This window comes from Myxine glutinosa, chromosome 4 (genome assembly GCF_964187855.1).
Source record: "Myxine glutinosa chromosome 4, kmMyxGlut1.1, whole genome shotgun sequence".
NCBI classification, from domain to species: domain Eukaryota; kingdom Metazoa; phylum Chordata; class Myxini; order Myxiniformes; family Myxinidae; genus Myxine; species Myxine glutinosa.
In genome coordinates this window covers 93,699,704-93,716,432 of record NC_136264.1, presented here as the reverse complement: position 1 = coordinate 93,716,432, position 16,729 = coordinate 93,699,704, and the positions used below count along the sequence as shown (strand labels likewise).

Genomic DNA, 16,729 nt, shown 5'->3' with positions numbered 1-16,729 from the left:
GGAGCACCAGCCCAGAGGGGAGAGCAGTATTCCATTGAGCTGCGGATGAAAGCCTTGTATGTGGTGAGGAGCTGAGGTGTGCCAAGGAAGGACTTTGCACGACGGAGGATGCCCAGTCGGCAACTGGCTTTGTAGGCCAGATTTGAAATGTGGTTTTCCCAGGAAAGATCATGGCAGATAGTGAGACCCAAAAGCTTGAGTGACAGAACTTCTTGGAGAGGATTATTCAGAAAGTGGATGGGAGGGTTGTCCAGTCGGTCTTTTCGGAGAGACATCGTAAGAGTGTGAGATTTGTCAGGATTGAAAGACATGTTCCACTTGTTTGCCCAGTCTGTGATTTTGTCCAGGTCTGCAGAGAGTGAGGAGGCTGCAGACTGATGATCTGAGGGATGAGGAATGGAGCAGCAGAGAGTGGAGTCATCAGCAAAGAGATAGAGACGATTTTCAAGAGAGTCGGAGAGATCATTGATGAAGACCAGAAAAAGCACAGGGCCCAGAACACTGCCTTGGGGAACTCCAGCCTGAACCAGAAGAGGAGATGAGAGAAACCCATTCAGGGCCACATGTTGACTCCGACTAGAGAGGAAGTCTGCCAGCCATGCATGGAGATTTCCATGGATACCAAAGGAGGAGTGTTTGGTGGGCAGAGCGGGGTGCCAGACCGTATCGAAGGCACGTGATATGTCGAGGGAGACAGCTCTAATTTCCTGTTTGGCATTGAGGACCTCCATCCATTGTTGAGACAGCAGAAGCAGCATGTCCAGAGTAGAGTGACCTGGTCTGAAACCAAATTGATGATCAGAGATCAAGGCATTGCAGAAGAGGAAAGATTTCATATCCGAAGCAATGATGGATTCCATGACTTTGCTGATAATTGGGAGAAGGCTGATTGGTCTGTTGATGCTAGGATCTGTTTTTGCACCTTTTTTGTGTAAAGCGGTGATGTTGGCTGATTTCCAAGCAGATGGCAGTTGACCTTGAGCAAAAGAGAGGGTGAAGAGAACAGAGAGAGGGAGTGAAAGAGCGGAAGAACAGGATTTTAGGACCCGTGGGCTGATGCCATCAGGTCCAGTTGTAGAATCAGAGTCGAGGGTTGACAGAAACTTTTCCACCTTGTCAGGAGGAAAGGACACAGAGTCCAGGAGCAGCTGGGTACGACTGGGTAGGGTGGGTACAGAGAAGGATGGGTTTGGGACACAAGATTTAGAGGCAAACACAGGGTTGAGGCATTTAGCTTTTTCACGTGCGGAGTCAGCTGTGTAGCTGTTTGAGGTAAGGGAGAGGATGGAGGGGGAACAAACACCAGAAACAGATTTGACCAGACGCCACCAGGATTTGGAAGAGGGAGACAGATAAGAGAGTTCGGTCGTGAGAACGGAGAGATATTGTTTCCTGGCTCTCCTGAGGGTGGACACACTTGTTTCGGGCTTTGTGAAAGGAAATGAGATTTCCTTCCGTTGGATTTGCTTTCCAGGAGACGAAGGCAAGTTGTTTCTGGGCAACAGCCTCACCACAAGATTCCGTGTACCATGGACGGGAGGAAGGGTATGACAACTGAAGACGAGATGGGATAAATCTGTGCATGAGAGAGAGCAATTTACTTTGGAAGAATTCCCAGGATGAGTTGATGTCAGAGGTGGTAGAGATGGGAGACCAGTCCAAATGATTTATGGCTGCTTGAAGACCGTGCCAGTTGGCCTGAGTGAAATGCCAGACTCGTCGACGCTGAGGAGGCTCCCTGAGAATGGTCAGAGAGATGTCCACTTTAACAAGCACATGATCAGATGAGCCGATTGGAGCAGAAGAAGAGCAGCAGACATTTTCAGGGAAGTTAGTCATAACCAAGTCCAGAAGAGAAGATGCTCCGTTGACTGAGATACGGGTCGGGAAATTGACAGATTGTGTCAGTTCCAGTGAGTCGCAGAAGTCCTTTGCTGAGGAGTCATGGCTGGTGAGAGAGGTACCCACACCCAGCCAACTGGCATGGTGACAATTGAAATCACCACTTATGAGGAATAGAGAGTTGGGATGAGTAGATAGAAGTTGGTCCATATTATCAGACAGCGAGTTGTAGATGGAGTCATCACTGTTTGGTGGACGGTACAACACATATGAACAAGAGGTGGGAGTGAAGGGGAAGCCGTAGCCAGAGGTATTCCTGGGGGTGAGGTGGAGAGAGGGCAGTGCAGGGCGAGTGAGAAAGAGAGTTTTTGATAAAGGTAGCAACCCCACCTCCAGGACGAGGCTCAGGTCTATCATACCGGAGGAGGGAGTAACCCGGGAGAGATACTAAGGAATCAGAGACATCATGAAGGAGATACTGCATACAACCGGATCCACAATTTTATGCTTGATTGGAACCAAGGAAATGTATAATGCTGAACGAGACCCAATACGTGTGGTTATGGAGTTAGGGTTGCCAACTCGGTCCGGAACACAGAAGCAGGGACACATGATGGCCAACAGCAACACTTAGCTGCAGTCAACCCAACCACCATATATACACATACATACAACGGCGAGATCATATTTCCCTTTGCCTTCTCCCATGCACTTCTCCCATGCATGCACAACTCCCATGCACAATAAACCAAATGAGTAGGTACTAGGCAGGAGAGTTCAATGGCAGATCAACACATTATATATAGCAGTTGGGATGTTATTAGTCCCCTACCGGTGTACACCGGAGGGGACTATAGGTTTGCACTCCGTCCCTCCGTCTGTCAGTCCGTCACGCAAAGAACAGCTTTCCGGACTTTAAAAAAAAACTCCTAATGCTAATGATTTCAAACTTGGTACATGGTTTCCTCATAAGTTACAGATCAAGTTCGAACTTCACGACGTTTCGATCATTTTTGACAAAGTTATAGCACTTTGAACTTTGGTAATTTCCCCAACAGTTTTCCGGACGACAGACTGCCGGTAGGGGACATGTATTGCAGCGCAATACTCAGAATGTTTGTTCATCATCTTTCATATTACACTACACCTTGCCCAGTAGTATCCAGACACTGAACAAATCACTGCTGGATATCATGGGTTAGTATAGCATGGAGGCATCAACATATATGTAGATTAAATCAAATGAAAGCTGAGGGCCAGCCAGCTGTAGCACCGAAGCACAGATGAATGTCTAACCACAGGGTGGAAGTTAGCGATCCATATCAGGCTGTTGTACGGCTGTGGCAACCTCCAAAGGGACCTCCAGGACCCGGAGCAGCACAGGCGGCAGGAGCGGTATAGGTGGTGACACGGTGTGGTGGTGTCCAACAATTGCCGGTATACTCCACGTCGCAATCAGACTCGCAATGATAGCATTGGAACATCATACCGACGGAGGAAGGATGGATGTGAGCCAGAACCCGACAACATCCGTCCCGGCGAACCCCGTAGGCAGATGAATGCGGCTGACCTCCCAGGATCCCATGGACGGAACACCACTGGAGGTACAGTGATGCCACAATATGTCGGTGTCATGCCGAGGACACGTCACGTTCCACAGCGAGGCAAACGAGGCCACCAACAGGAGGCAAATCCATGCATAAACGAGTAAGGGCATTGAGCAGTGTCGCCCTACACCCGTCGTTGACAAAACAGGTGGTAGTGAAGCAAGCGACAGGCCCCCGAAGAACAAAGACCAACCGGTGGTAATATTTAAGGATGTCGGCAGCAAAGGAAACTGCTACCGTGTCCGGGGAGCTCACAGTTGTCTGCTCAATGAGCGGGTAAGGAACGTATGCACCGAGCTTTATGGGGAGGTCTGTGGTGCTAGAACTTCTGCCCTGATCAGCCACAGAGTGAACAAAGCAAGGCTCAGGCCAAAATCGTGTAGATAGCTCTCCACAGTAAATCTGTTCAATGTCAGAGGTTGTCATGAGTTGCTTAGCTTGATGCAGGCTGATATCATTTGCAATCAACAATGGGGTACCTGCGAGTACATTCCCATCCACACATCTCGGAGCTAGCTTGGGTTTGGGAGGCTCAGGTCTCACATCAAGGTTGTCTTCTTCTTCAGAACAGTGGTTAAACCACACATGCCAATCACTAACCTCATCGGCATGAGACACAACATCAAGGTTATCTTCCACCCCTTCTTCTACATTACAATTGTTAATGGTTAATGGGTCGTCGTTACTCCCCATGCCACAATTGTCCTGTCGGCATAAGGCTCAGGTTTCACGTCAAAGTTGTGTTCTTCTTCTCCTTCCCCGTCGGAACAGTCGGTAACCCACAGTCTGTTGTATTCTTCTTCTTCACTATCGTAGTTGTTAATCCCCACGTGACAAGTTCCAGCCATAAAGTGATGGTCGGGCTCGGTAAGAAACTCACATTTACTGAAGAAATGTTGTGGTGGCCGACCAGTTGCCTTACACGGTGGATACAATTTGCCCGGCACACTAGAACGATCTTTCAGGCGGTCATCAGGTGAACGGTTGATTAAATTCAAGTCTATTAAATGAGCCCCAGATGTGTGAAATCCTTAATGGAGCCGAATGGATTGCCAAGTAGAAACCTTCACAAAAGAGCCTCTGGAGATGATGGGACAATAATTTGCGATTTGATTCAGCATGAAGTCCAAGTGCAGCACCTTTTGTTGTGCATTGCGTTGCACGGCAGCAGGGATGGGCGAACGGTTGGTTTTCTTTCCCCACGTGACGCCGTCACTAAGAAAATATTGAAAAGTTTGGGTTGAGAGAAAGGTTACACCAGACATTTTGTCGCCAGTTCTCAAAAGACGTGAATGTTTCCTGCTTCGTCAGACTCCATTGTTTGGGAGCCCGATGTGCCGCTGCCATATTGGGAGTGCGGGGTTCTTCGGCTGTTTCGGGGAGCCGGTCGGGCATATACGCACGACCTCGTAGGTCAGAAAATTGTCTTGGTGCCCAATGTATATTTGCCATGCTTCACACTGCGTGCTGACGAAATGACAAAGCCCGTGCTATCCAGATTAGTATTCTTCTGCCTGGTTGGTCAAGTTTGTGTGAAAACGCTCGTGGAATGAGGCGGAATTTACCGTTCGTTCATCGCCGGCTGTTGAGCCAGCGGACCAATGGGTTCGAAGACGCTGCCACCACGCCAGCGAAGGGTAAATGCCTCTCCTTCCTTTGGAGCGAATACAACAACAACAACAACAACGCATTTTAAGGCCATTTCCCCTGCTGGAGTGGGGGTTAGCCTTGCGGGCCCCATGAGTCTTCTTCATTTTGCCCTATTTGCTACATCTCCCCTTGTTAATCCCCTTGCCCGCATTTCTTCTCCCACCACCTTTAGCCAAGTCTTTTTCGGTCTTCCCCGTCCTCTACTTCTACATTCATTGCCATCACTCTTCTCAACCAGTCACTTTCATCCTTCCTCGACACATGACCAAACCCAAAGCATCTCAACCTGTTTTTTTTTTTTTTTTGTATACTGAATCGAGGCTCGTGAAAGAGCTAAAAGTTTTTCTTCTAAAGAAAGAGTTTCTCTTCACAGCATCCATCACAGGCTCTATTCCCATCATCTTTTGCAATTCATCATTTGTCTTTCTCTCAATGATACTCCACACATCCACTGAACCATTCGCATTTCCACCATTTCCAGCCTTCGTTGCTGCTCTATGTTCAATAACCATGTCTCGCTCCCATAAATCATAACACTTCTCACACATGCAGCATAAACCTTTCCCTTCAGCTTCAACGACACTCCCCTCCTCATCAGCACACGCCACTCAGTTCCCGAAACTTCCATGCACATCTCACTCCAGCAACCGTTGCCGAGTCTGATCCACCTTCTCCATTCAACATGTCTCCTAGGTAGCAAAATGTTTTCACACCTTCCAGCTTCACACCGTCTCCAAGATCCAACTCAACATTTCCTCCATCTGCAGCTCCCTCTGTGCACACCTTACACTTTAATGTAGCTGCCACACTGGTTAATGACCCTCAGACCACTAAATTTTTGATGAACAACTCAGCGCACATTGTACATTGAATGGAGTTCACTCCAACACCCTTCCTGCACACAGCACACGGCCACTTCCCAGTTCTTTCCACCTCACCACATGCTTTACCACTTGCCATCAGCTTTGACTTTCTGATATTCACCTTCAGATCTTTTGCCTCCATACATTCCTTCCACTTGTTCATCTTCTCCTTCAGTCCATCCATACCCTCCGCAATCAACACCAGATCATCTGCATACAACAACTCCCACGATAAACCCTCCTTTACATTCCGAGCCAGCACCTCCATCACAGCTACAAATAGTAGTGGACTTAGTACCGACCCCTGATGCACTCGCACCTTCACCTTAAGCTCACCAATGTTCCCGTCCTTTGTCCTTACAGCTGTGCGCGCTCTCTCGTACATTGCCATCACCACTCTGATCAACCATTCCTCCACTCCTAACTTCCTCAATGCCCATGTCACTACTTTGCATGGAACCTTATCGAATGCTTTCTGCAGATCAACAAACCCAAGAAACAACTTCTTCCTCTTCTCCATGCACTTCTCCTGCAACTGCCTTACAATAAAAAGCGCGTCTGTCATTCCTCTTCCTGGCATAAATCCAAACTGCATTTCGTCGATCTTCACTTTCTTCCTTAGCCTCCTCTCCAACACCCTTTCCAATACCTTCATTCCATACTCTAATAACTTTATCGCTCTGTATGAGCCACAGTCCAGAGGGTCACCCTTCCCCTTGTCTGGAGGGACGAGGGTACTCGGTTCCCAATCCACTGGAATGCAGCCCTCTTTCACCACCAGATTACAGATCTCTGTCATTCTCTTCACACCCCAACTTCCCGCTGCCTTCAACATATCTCCCACAACTCCCGTCGGCCCTCCCGCTTTTCTACTCTTCATTGCTTTTATCGCTTCCTCAACTTCCTTCTCGGTTATCTTCTCTGCCAGTCCTAAAACTGGGATACTCTCTATGTTGCCATCCCATTCATTCTCTGCATTCAACAGCATTTCCATATATCTCTTCCATCTTCCTTTAATTCCATCTGGGTCCAGAAAGATTTGTTCCACTTTATCCTTCAAGCAACTACCCCCAATCACATCGCACCTCTTTCACTATCTGCTTTGCAATCCTGAATACCGCTCTCTGACCCTCTTCCGAATCCAAACGTCTCCGAACATTTTCCTTTATGCCTCCTGCGCCTTTGCTACCTCTTTCTTTGCAGCCTTCTTGGCTGCCTTATAACTTTCATGTTCTGCCTTTTCTGCCCCAGTACCCTTCGCCTTCTGCCACTCCTTGAACTTCTTCCTCTTCTCGTCAATCCTCTTTCCAACTTCATCATCCCACCATCATGCTTCCGAGTGCCTCGGTGGTCCTTTTGTCCATCCACATACCTCACCAACGGCTCCCAACAGACTATCTTTCATTGACATCCAACCACTTTCAAGCTCAAGTTGCCCAATGCCATGGTATTGGGATGGCAACAGCTTTGAAGAAGCTGGAATCAGAGTTTTCTCAACAAGATGGGCCTGGTACATGCAGATATTGAAGAGGTGTTTTGCGAGAAGCAATTTTCCTCATAGGTAGCTGTTGTGGATACCCTAGTCAAAGTATGACAGCAAGCAGAATAAGGCACAGTCTGCCAAGACAGCCAAGGCAGGCATATAAATCGGCACCACAGTTGGCCTCCCTTCCGCCTACAACCAAGGGATTTCAGGAAAATGCTGAGTGTGCTCACCTCCAAGCAATGCAGTTGCTTTTGGTGCCATTTGCAGGCCCACCATCCCTTGACCCAACATGTTTTGGCTGGATACGTGATGAGAACACCAAGGCATTGATCGCTTTGGGCGTTTCATCTGTTATCGGTATAGTCAATGTCATGGCAGAATTACGCATTCTGATTAAAATTAATTTAAATGCATTATTAGGAGTTTTCCTTGCTTGTCACGATTGTTGTTTGTTAATATAATCAATATAATCTGACTCGGTGCTGAGGAAGATACAGTACAGCTTTCTAACACAAACCAACTTATTTGTCACCAAAAAGCAATAGATTCAAAAAAACGTTTGTTTCATCAACCGAGTGCCGAGTTATCAATTCAAACATAAATTCTAAATGGCCTCCTTGAAAAATTAAAGATGGCTACCAGAATCCATGAGAAAAGGAACTTCACAGGTTTTAGACATGAATCAACAGCTTTGTCATTAAAAAAAATCAATGCATTAAAAAACTAGAACGGCACTCGGTAGAGTGCATACCTCCGCCAGGCTGAAGTTTGTTTTGTATCCCAATAATAGGTCGGATCTAGATTCTGACCTGAACCAAAATCAAATCGGCTTGTTCTTGTCACCTAACCAACGTATTCACCAAGTTTAGTCATAACCCGTCCATAACTTTTAAAAATATCATGTTATATATCGCTTTTCGCCCAATCGCTCAATGGTGAAGAATCACTTTAAAATTAAATAATTATCGTATCCGAATCCATATTCAGATCTTCACAAAAATCGAATCGAATAGTCCTTGTCACACACACAACGTGCCCACCAAATTTCGTCCAAATCCGTCCACAACTTTTTGAGATATCCTGCTCTATATCTTTTTTGGCCCCCATCTCCCAATGGTGAAGAACCACTTAAAATATTCTAGTAGCAGGATCCGAATCCGGATCTTCACCAATATCTAATCATTTATTCGGTGTCACAAACACTACTGCTCTGCCAAATTTCGTCCAAATCCGTCAACTTTTTGAGATATATTGTTCACAGTCGGACAGACAAACAAACAAACAGACGGGTGAAAACATAACCTCCATCCACCTTTGGTGGCGGAGGTAATAAGGTTGTCCCATTCCATCCAGGAGTGGAGTTATGGATTTTGATTTCTATCTAAGATGGCCACCACCTTAAGGCCAAATACTGTATCTGAAATTGTCTAATGGTTACAGTGGCATGAATTAGATTTGACATCTGCATACAAAACTGCTATAGAAAATGTAATAATATGCTTGGCACGCTGAAGTTCCAAGTTTTCCAAAATTTCCCCAGCCTCATTATTGGCTGTTGGAAATGTGTAAATAATACTCGTCACTCAAAATGAAGTTGAAATTATTTTTGATATGTGGGAAAAAACATGTGTTCATCCACTTTATTTTTGGTTTTATTTTAACAGAATTAATCTAAAACATAATCTATCTATAATTCCAGTAATCTCTGTGTGTTTGTTTGTTTGTACGTTTGTTTGTTTGTACGTTTGTTTGTTTGTACGTTTGTTTGTCTGTGACCGCTGTTTCTCGACAACCACGGGTCCGATATACTTTAAACTTGCCAGGTATATTGCTGGGGACCCGAGGATGTGCCTTTTCAAGGTTTCATATTAATCGGACAATTACTTACCGAGCTATGTCCAAAAAACGATTCAACCAATCAGAGAGCAGCGAGCTATCGCGTGTGCCGAACGTGGCGAACACACTCTGCCTCGGATGGCACATTTGAGAGCGTATTCATTTATTTCCCGTCGGCAAACTATGTTGGCGCTATGTTGGCGTTAAACGATGTTTTAAAACTAATTAAAACCCCGGGGGGATTGTCACTGTACTCGCAAGCCGTTCGCCGTTCGCTTTGGCGTTGCGAATGGACCAAAACATTTCATGAACCAAACCATTTCATGTAAAGCGTTCGCCGTTCGCTTTGGCGTTGCGAATGAACCAAAACATTTCATGGACCAAACCATTTCATGTAAATAGAGGGGGGGATATAATTTTAGATATAGATATAGTACGGGCATGCCCTAGTAATAGCAATAATAATAATAGGCTGATATAGCCCATAAAAATTCCAAAAAACCTCCATGGTCATTGCGACATCTGTGATGTTATCACCGGAACGATTACCTCAACGTGCAAAAATCATGATGTACAAGGTGCTGTTAGACCATACATGTGTGAACCTGAGGTTATGAAATACCTGGCATTCACAACAATCGTGACGTCGTCGATGAAAGACTGCAATAACAGCTGGTAAGTGGTAAATCATAGATCTCGAACGTGGTAAGTGTGGGGTTTCGTGGTATTGTGATGTAACACTTTTCTGTAATTCTTGTAGTAACTTGAACAGCATTTGGTAGAGCACATACCTCTGCCACGCTGAACAGTTTGTTAGATCTGGATTCGGACCCAATTCAAAATCTAATTGGCTTGTTCTTGTCACCTAACCAACAAGTCCACATAGTTTTGTCATAATTCGTCCACATAGTTTTGTCATAATTCGTCCACATCGTTTTGTCATCATTCGTCCACAACTTTTTGAAATATCATGCTATATATAATTTTGGCCCCATCTCTCAATGGTGAAGAATTACACATTCTTCTGTTATAATTACACATTCTTCTCCCTGAAAAGACTACTGCCTATCTCTGCTGAACGTATAGCTGAAGTTATTGTAGCGGGATATCGAAGCTTGTATCCCCTTCTCTTTCAAGTCTATCTCTCCTACCAACGCTTGGTTCAATAATTCCTGCTCCCCGGCCATTCGTGCAAGGGATGCCACATATCGGACATGGAAAAAACTCTTCTTCCTCCGACTCGCATTCAGCTTTCATATCACCAAAAACCAAGTCACCAAAAAACATTAAAATCTTCCTTTCAAGATATTTATTTATTCAAGAAACAAAATATATTTCGTGTTAAATGAAGCCATATCTATTTATTAAACCAAACATGAATTTCTGATGCTGTGGACTTTTGAGGTCTTTGGTGCTTTGAAATTTTGACCCCAAACCTCTGAGACTTGGAGCGGATACTCTAACCATTGTGCCACTGAGTCTGGTTGTCACTTGATTTTAATGAGATCCTTCTGTATAACCCTTTTAAATTATTTGATGTCGTCTTGTTCGCAAAGGTAATGAATTTTACTTTCTGCGTCAGAGTTTTAATAAACTTTCAATTTCAACAAGTGCAAACAAAGAGGAAGGAGGAAAAATGTATTTATTTGTATTTTCCTTTTTGTGTCGTGTTTTTAACTCCTTGTTTTTTTTGATGCATGCTGGTTGGTCGGGTGCTGAAGGTCCGCCAATGATTCCACAGCAAGGTGGCAAGTTGGAGATCGCTGGGATGGTAGTCGGGCAGTGGGCCGGGGGGAGACGTGGTCGTGGCAGAGGTCTCCTCCCACCACAAGTTGTTTCGGTCGGCAGCAACATGCGGGGGTAAGCATGTCTGCATCTTCTGTTTGTTAACTTTAGTCCTTACCAAGTTTGTAATTCTAATGCTGGCTTCGTTAACCAAGGCGTGGTGGACGGGGTGGCGGTGGTGGTAGAGGACACCATGTCAAGATGCCAACATTTGGGGCCAAAGAGGAGCAGGTAAAAGTGTGAAGCTGCCTTTGGTTGCACCAGCATGATTAATTGTTTCATGTGATTAAAAACACATTATTACATTCTTGTAAACAAATGGTGATTTTAGAATTTTCCACCTCAACTCTGCTGTTATTTTCTTTCTCTGTAGAATGGCAGCCAGCTGCACGGACAAGCTGCTGGAGACAAAGAAGCTGTTGTCCCCAGCACTGACCAATCGGCTGCCTCACACGGTGATTTCACCGAGGCTAAGCCAATCAAACGAGGCGATAATGGCGGAGTTGGCACGTCCGCCGACCAATCAGAAAGTGCCTTGAGCAGTGCCGCTTCCGTGTGCAATACGAGTCCTTTTCTCAACGCACTGAGCGGGTGCGCGGGCTACGTGAGTGATGTTCACTCTGCTAATGCTGCACTTGACAAAGAGGAGTGAAGAAAAACTTAAGAAAACGCAAAAAAAAAAAAAAACGAGATTTTTTTATTTCCTCGTTGATGAGGGCAATTTTGAGAGTTTTTTATTTTTATTTTTTTTTATTTTTTTTCCCCCTTTTGGGGATAGAAGGTTACGGAATTGTTGCACAGAATGGAATCAACTTTAGCACTTAAGGATCAGGTGGATTTGCTTGAATGAGATTGAGCGATGGCATGTAGGCATCAAAGCCGTACGAAGATTTAATTTTCTTTTCAGAGTAAAAATAAATAAATAAAATTTGCTCGACTTCATGTCCTTCCAACAGCATAGCTGTTGTATTTCAAATGACTGGTGTCTGATGATTGTGACAATGATTCATTATTAAGATGGAGTGGACAATTGAAATGGCCCTGGGGTGTGGGGCATTACTTAAGGTGAAATGCAATGATTATATTAAGCTGCACAATATTCTTGGACTCGCTTTTTATTTTGAGCTTGCGTTGCTCGACCCACTCTCACATATGAGGTACAAACTAGCCTTGGCAAAAGCCGGCTGGGGGAGGGGGGATTCAAATCAGACCGTTGCTTTAGATATAAAAAATATATAAGCAAACCAAGGCCACGTTTTGATCACAGGATGTGCATCACCAGTTCATACTGTTGGCCTCAGTTTATTTACTTCGGGAGCTCAACGTGGCTCGTCGCAACAAAACAAGTCAAAGTTAAGATGGCAACTATCGTGGAAACTCGTACGGAGCATCGCTCCGAATAAAGGAAAAAAAATAAAATAAAATAAAGAAGGTCTGGCTACACTTCGATTACAGCGTAACGGAAGTGTTTCAACCTGAAACTGTTTATTAACACTTTAAATGTTCTTTCTTCAAAGTATGGTTCGGTCATAAACCTTGCATGATGGTTTCTCGTGAACGGCATTGGCATCGTGTGCTTGCACATCCGTTTGTGCTGCACTCCTACCCAAATGAATAGAGAGGAAATCAAGTGACGTTTCTTTGTCTTGACATCCAGGTTAATTATCTTTTAGCCTTTCACATTCTACACTTTGACATTTTTAAACACCGTGCTCCGTTTTATTTGCTTTAGTTCTGCAGGATGATTTGAACAGCGATCCAGCTGTCTCATCCAATTCATAGAGATAAAAGAAACGGTGAAACTTTTCTTTAGCCTTGTTCACGTACTGACTTGATATATTGTTAAACATGTACCCTGGTGTAACCATTGCTCTCAGTACCGTGCATTTTTCACTGGTAACGTATGCTGTTGTATTAGCTATAAGACAACCTTAACCAACATTAAAAAGAAGCTTTTGGTCTCGTATCGAATTTATCCCTGTTTTTAAAACGTAAGAAACAATCTTCTTCCTGAGTTTGTTGGGCTTTCCCCCCTGCCCTTCCTATAACCGCTGAGTTTGTTGGGCTTTCTCCCCCTTCCCTCCCTATGATCGCTGAATTTGTTGCCCCTCACCCCCCTGCCTCACTTCCTTTCCTATTTGCAAGTTTTTCCCATTAGTGATATGAAACCCTTTTTTTCTCTCCGCTAAGTGGTTTGTCATAAAGCTGGTCTCACGCCCGTGTTGTTTCAGTGTTTTGATAGGGATTCGGAAATGCAAACAAAGCTTACCTTTACTTCACGATTGCCATTTGGTGATTTTTTTTTTTCCTGATTACTTCTTATACTTTCTTCCCCTTTTGGAATCCCTTCATTGCCAGTTTCTAGTTAACCGAAACGTAACCCCCTTAAAATTTGTTTTTTTGCTCCATAGAACCCTGTTTGTGAAATGAAGTTGATCAGATGGTTTGATTGAATGGCGTTAGGCACGCTCGGTTGAGGAAAAGATGTGAAAGGCTCTTGGTCGGTTTCTCCTTGATGGCTTACGAATGGCAACTTACAGTGCTTAATAAAGTCTATTCTTTTTGCTACCGGTTGTTCTGTCGTTTCTTCTGTCGTTTAGTTGCTCACATTATGTTGCTTTCCAATTAATGTGTTTGTGATTAGATTAATGAACAGGATTAAACCACCTTTAGAGGCCACTTTTCCCCGCAAAGCGGGGGTTGGCCTTTTTCGGGAACCGTGGTTGTTGTTGTTTTTTGGTCCCCTTTTTGAAGCGATGTTTTACGGCCGGATGCCCTTCCTGACGCCAACCATTTTTGCCGCCTTTAACGACAAACAGGGAATTACCAGTGAACTGGTACTCAATTAGCCGACCTCGGAAGGATGACAGGCTGAGTCAACCCCCCTGGTATTAATTCAGCGATCGACCGGGATTCGAACCCAGGATCCTAAGCCGGCACCCTAGCCGCTAGCCCAACACCAGGGTTGACCGTCAGGACCGTCTATGACCGTCAGGACCGTCTATATATAATTAATGAACAGGATTAAACAATTAAATTGATATACATGGGAAAATGGCATGCCCAGACCAGGAATCGAACCCAAGTGCTCTGCAAATTACATCTGGGCATGTAATTTTCCCACATATATCAATTTAATTGTTTAATCCTGTTCATTACTCTTCACTTCACTACTTATTCACTACACCCCCAGTGGTGTTTATACCTTCACTACGCCCCCAGTGGTGTTTATACCTTCACTACGCCCCCAGTGGTGTTTATACGTTCACTACGCCCCCAGTGGTGTGTATAATAGAGGACGTGGATTTGTCCCCCCCCATTGGAGGAAGACCCTCTCGTGTTCAGGCCGTTGGTGGTCCTATGGTTGGCAGCGAGTGCCCCGGAAGCATTGCTTCACTACGCCCCCAGTGGTGTGTATAATAGAGGACGTGGATTTGTCCCCCCCCCCCATTGGAGGAAGACCCTCTCGTATTCAGGCCGTTGGTGGTCCTATGGTTGGCAGCGAGTGCCCCGGAAGCATTGCTTCACTACGCCCCCAGTGGTGTTTATAATGGAGGACGTGTATCTGCCCCCCCCCCCCCCCCCCATTGGAGGAAGACACTCGTGTTCAGGCCGTTGGTGGTATTATGGTTGGCAGCGAGTGCCCCGGAAGCATTGACGGAAAGAGAGTGGCAATCATATGTGTGGGAAAATTGCATGCTTAGTCAGGGTCACCCAGATGGTAGAGCACTGGTACGGTTTTCTAGAGGATCTGAGTTCGATTCCTGGTCTGGGTATGGAATTTTCCCACATATATCAATTGGATGTGTTGGTCTTGGTCGTCATTTGCTTTGTGTGGTGACGATCGAGTTGTCTGCATTATGGACCCACGGTGGTTGATGTGGTGTGGTGATTGCCCATCATACATGAAGAAAGCCATTGGCATGAAACGTGAACGACCTGGTCAATGTGTTTATTGCATAGAAACTGCTGCGCACACGGAAACGACACTCTAACTTGGGATTGCATTGCGGTGTAACCTGGTGCCGAGGAGCCCTCAATAAGACTGGATCGCGTGCTAGCTGCTGCAGTCCAGGCAGAAATTTAATTTGTTCAGGGTGCCGGAGGATGACTCATTTAGTTTTGGGGAAGGACACTGTGAGGTCTTTAACGTGCACCAACTAATCCAAGTAGACGGGACATCCAGCTTAACTCCCATCTGTGGGACGGAGGACACACCGATGCATCCCCTCGCCTGCAAAACACCAAGATGACAGTTTGTCGTAGCTGAGTTTAGATTTGAGCTCAAGCTCGGCAGCTCAAAAGCAAGTGAGCATAAGTCTCGGATATCGTGGCAGCCTCGTCTTGAGGTACGCAAGGTATAGGAATGCACCAAGAGCACTAAGTGAGAATAGCTGATTGAAAGGAACAAATGGGGGAACATTTAAGATGCAAAATGGACATTTGGCTCAAAATGCTGCTGCATCATAAGATGATAACTTGCTCATGCCACAAATGCAGATTTGCCAGATTTCCACATGCATGGACTTTTTTGGCCCGAAATTGTTCAGATCAGTTTGGTAATCCAACCTTTCCCTTCTCCCTCCCCCTTCCATCCTGTTTTGCTAGAATGAGGGGTAATGGCCTGGTGTTGGGTTAACGTGGTTGGCTTGAGATCTTAGTCCTGGTCCTAAAATCTTATCCTAAGTCCCATGAGTCCCCAAGATCTTAGTCCTAAAAGGTTCTCGGTTTGAGCCCCTGTCATGTCGTTGAATTAACACCAGTTGGATTTACGTGGCCTGTTATACTTCCGACGTCGGCAAAATGAGCACCAGCTGATTGGTTATGGAGAGGCATTGCATCAGCAGCGCACCCACGCCCCCCAGAAAACGATGCAACCAGCAGCCACAGGCTGCACACGAACGACCATGAGGGCAATGGGGCCTTTTTATGGCTTTATATGAATGGCTAATTCAACATTGCATGTTTTGGTGAATTATTCTCGGCCTCGTGTTTATTAATTTTGATAACTTGTGAAGACGACCATTTTACATGAAGGCTTTTCATTGCATTTTAATGGACCAATCCCATAACGGAATATTTACCTTCTCATAGTGCGGTTATTTCGAATAACAAACTGAAAAGCTTGTTAAATGCTTCAGTTTGACAAATTTCCTGTTTTCTATAACAAGACACTTTAAGGATGACTATTTCACGACAATGAACTCTTGTATCTTAGGATGACAACCAAGGAAACCCATTTCACCCTATTTGGTCTCAGAAGTGCCCAAAGAGTAAAATGGCCGTTTTGTTGTCGACTTGAGGTATAACAGAGTTCATTATCGGCACAGTTCAGACAGAAGACGTAAAGGTGAGTTGTGCTTTGGCCACATGGTGAAATGACACCTCGATGCCGTGCCAGAGCACAGACATGGGAAAGCTGGAGCACCTGGATTTAGTTGATTGTGTGGACCTCTTCATGGTTGTGAAACGTCAATTCGATTTAGACATTTTAAATATAACTGGAGGTGCTGCAGATGGTTGACCCACAGTGAAATAGAGGGAACGATGGGCTTCGGGGACCTTTGCAGAGAAACGAGGAGCGTTCCAGGTGGCACCAACAGTGCAAACTAATGGCCTTGGAGGGGCCTCCCAGAATCCCATGTTCAGTGCGGCTCGAG

General features: G+C 45.3%; 1 protein-coding gene across 17 annotated transcripts in view; it reads left to right on the top strand.

Annotated features, from left to right (window-relative positions):
* FAM120A (family with sequence similarity 120 member A) overlaps positions 1-13,637 on the top strand; it is an 88,362-nt gene extending 74,725 nt beyond the window's left edge. For 9 of the 17 annotated variants that reach the window (XM_078776162.1, XM_068112955.2, XM_078776161.1 and 6 more), the window contains 3 exons: positions 11,026-11,144; positions 11,225-11,300; positions 11,443-13,637. In XM_078776162.1, coding sequence (XP_078632288.1) covers positions 11,026-11,144; positions 11,225-11,254 — 149 coding nt within the window. In that variant the 3' untranslated portion in view covers positions 11,255-11,300; positions 11,443-13,637. Of the gene's footprint in view, positions 1-11,005; positions 11,145-11,224; positions 11,301-11,442 lie in introns of all 17 variants that reach the window. The other 8 variants (XM_078776157.1, XM_078776156.1, XM_068112960.2 and 5 more) reach the window with 3 other exon arrangements.
* The last annotated feature ends 3,092 nt before the right edge of the window (positions 13,638-16,729 follow it).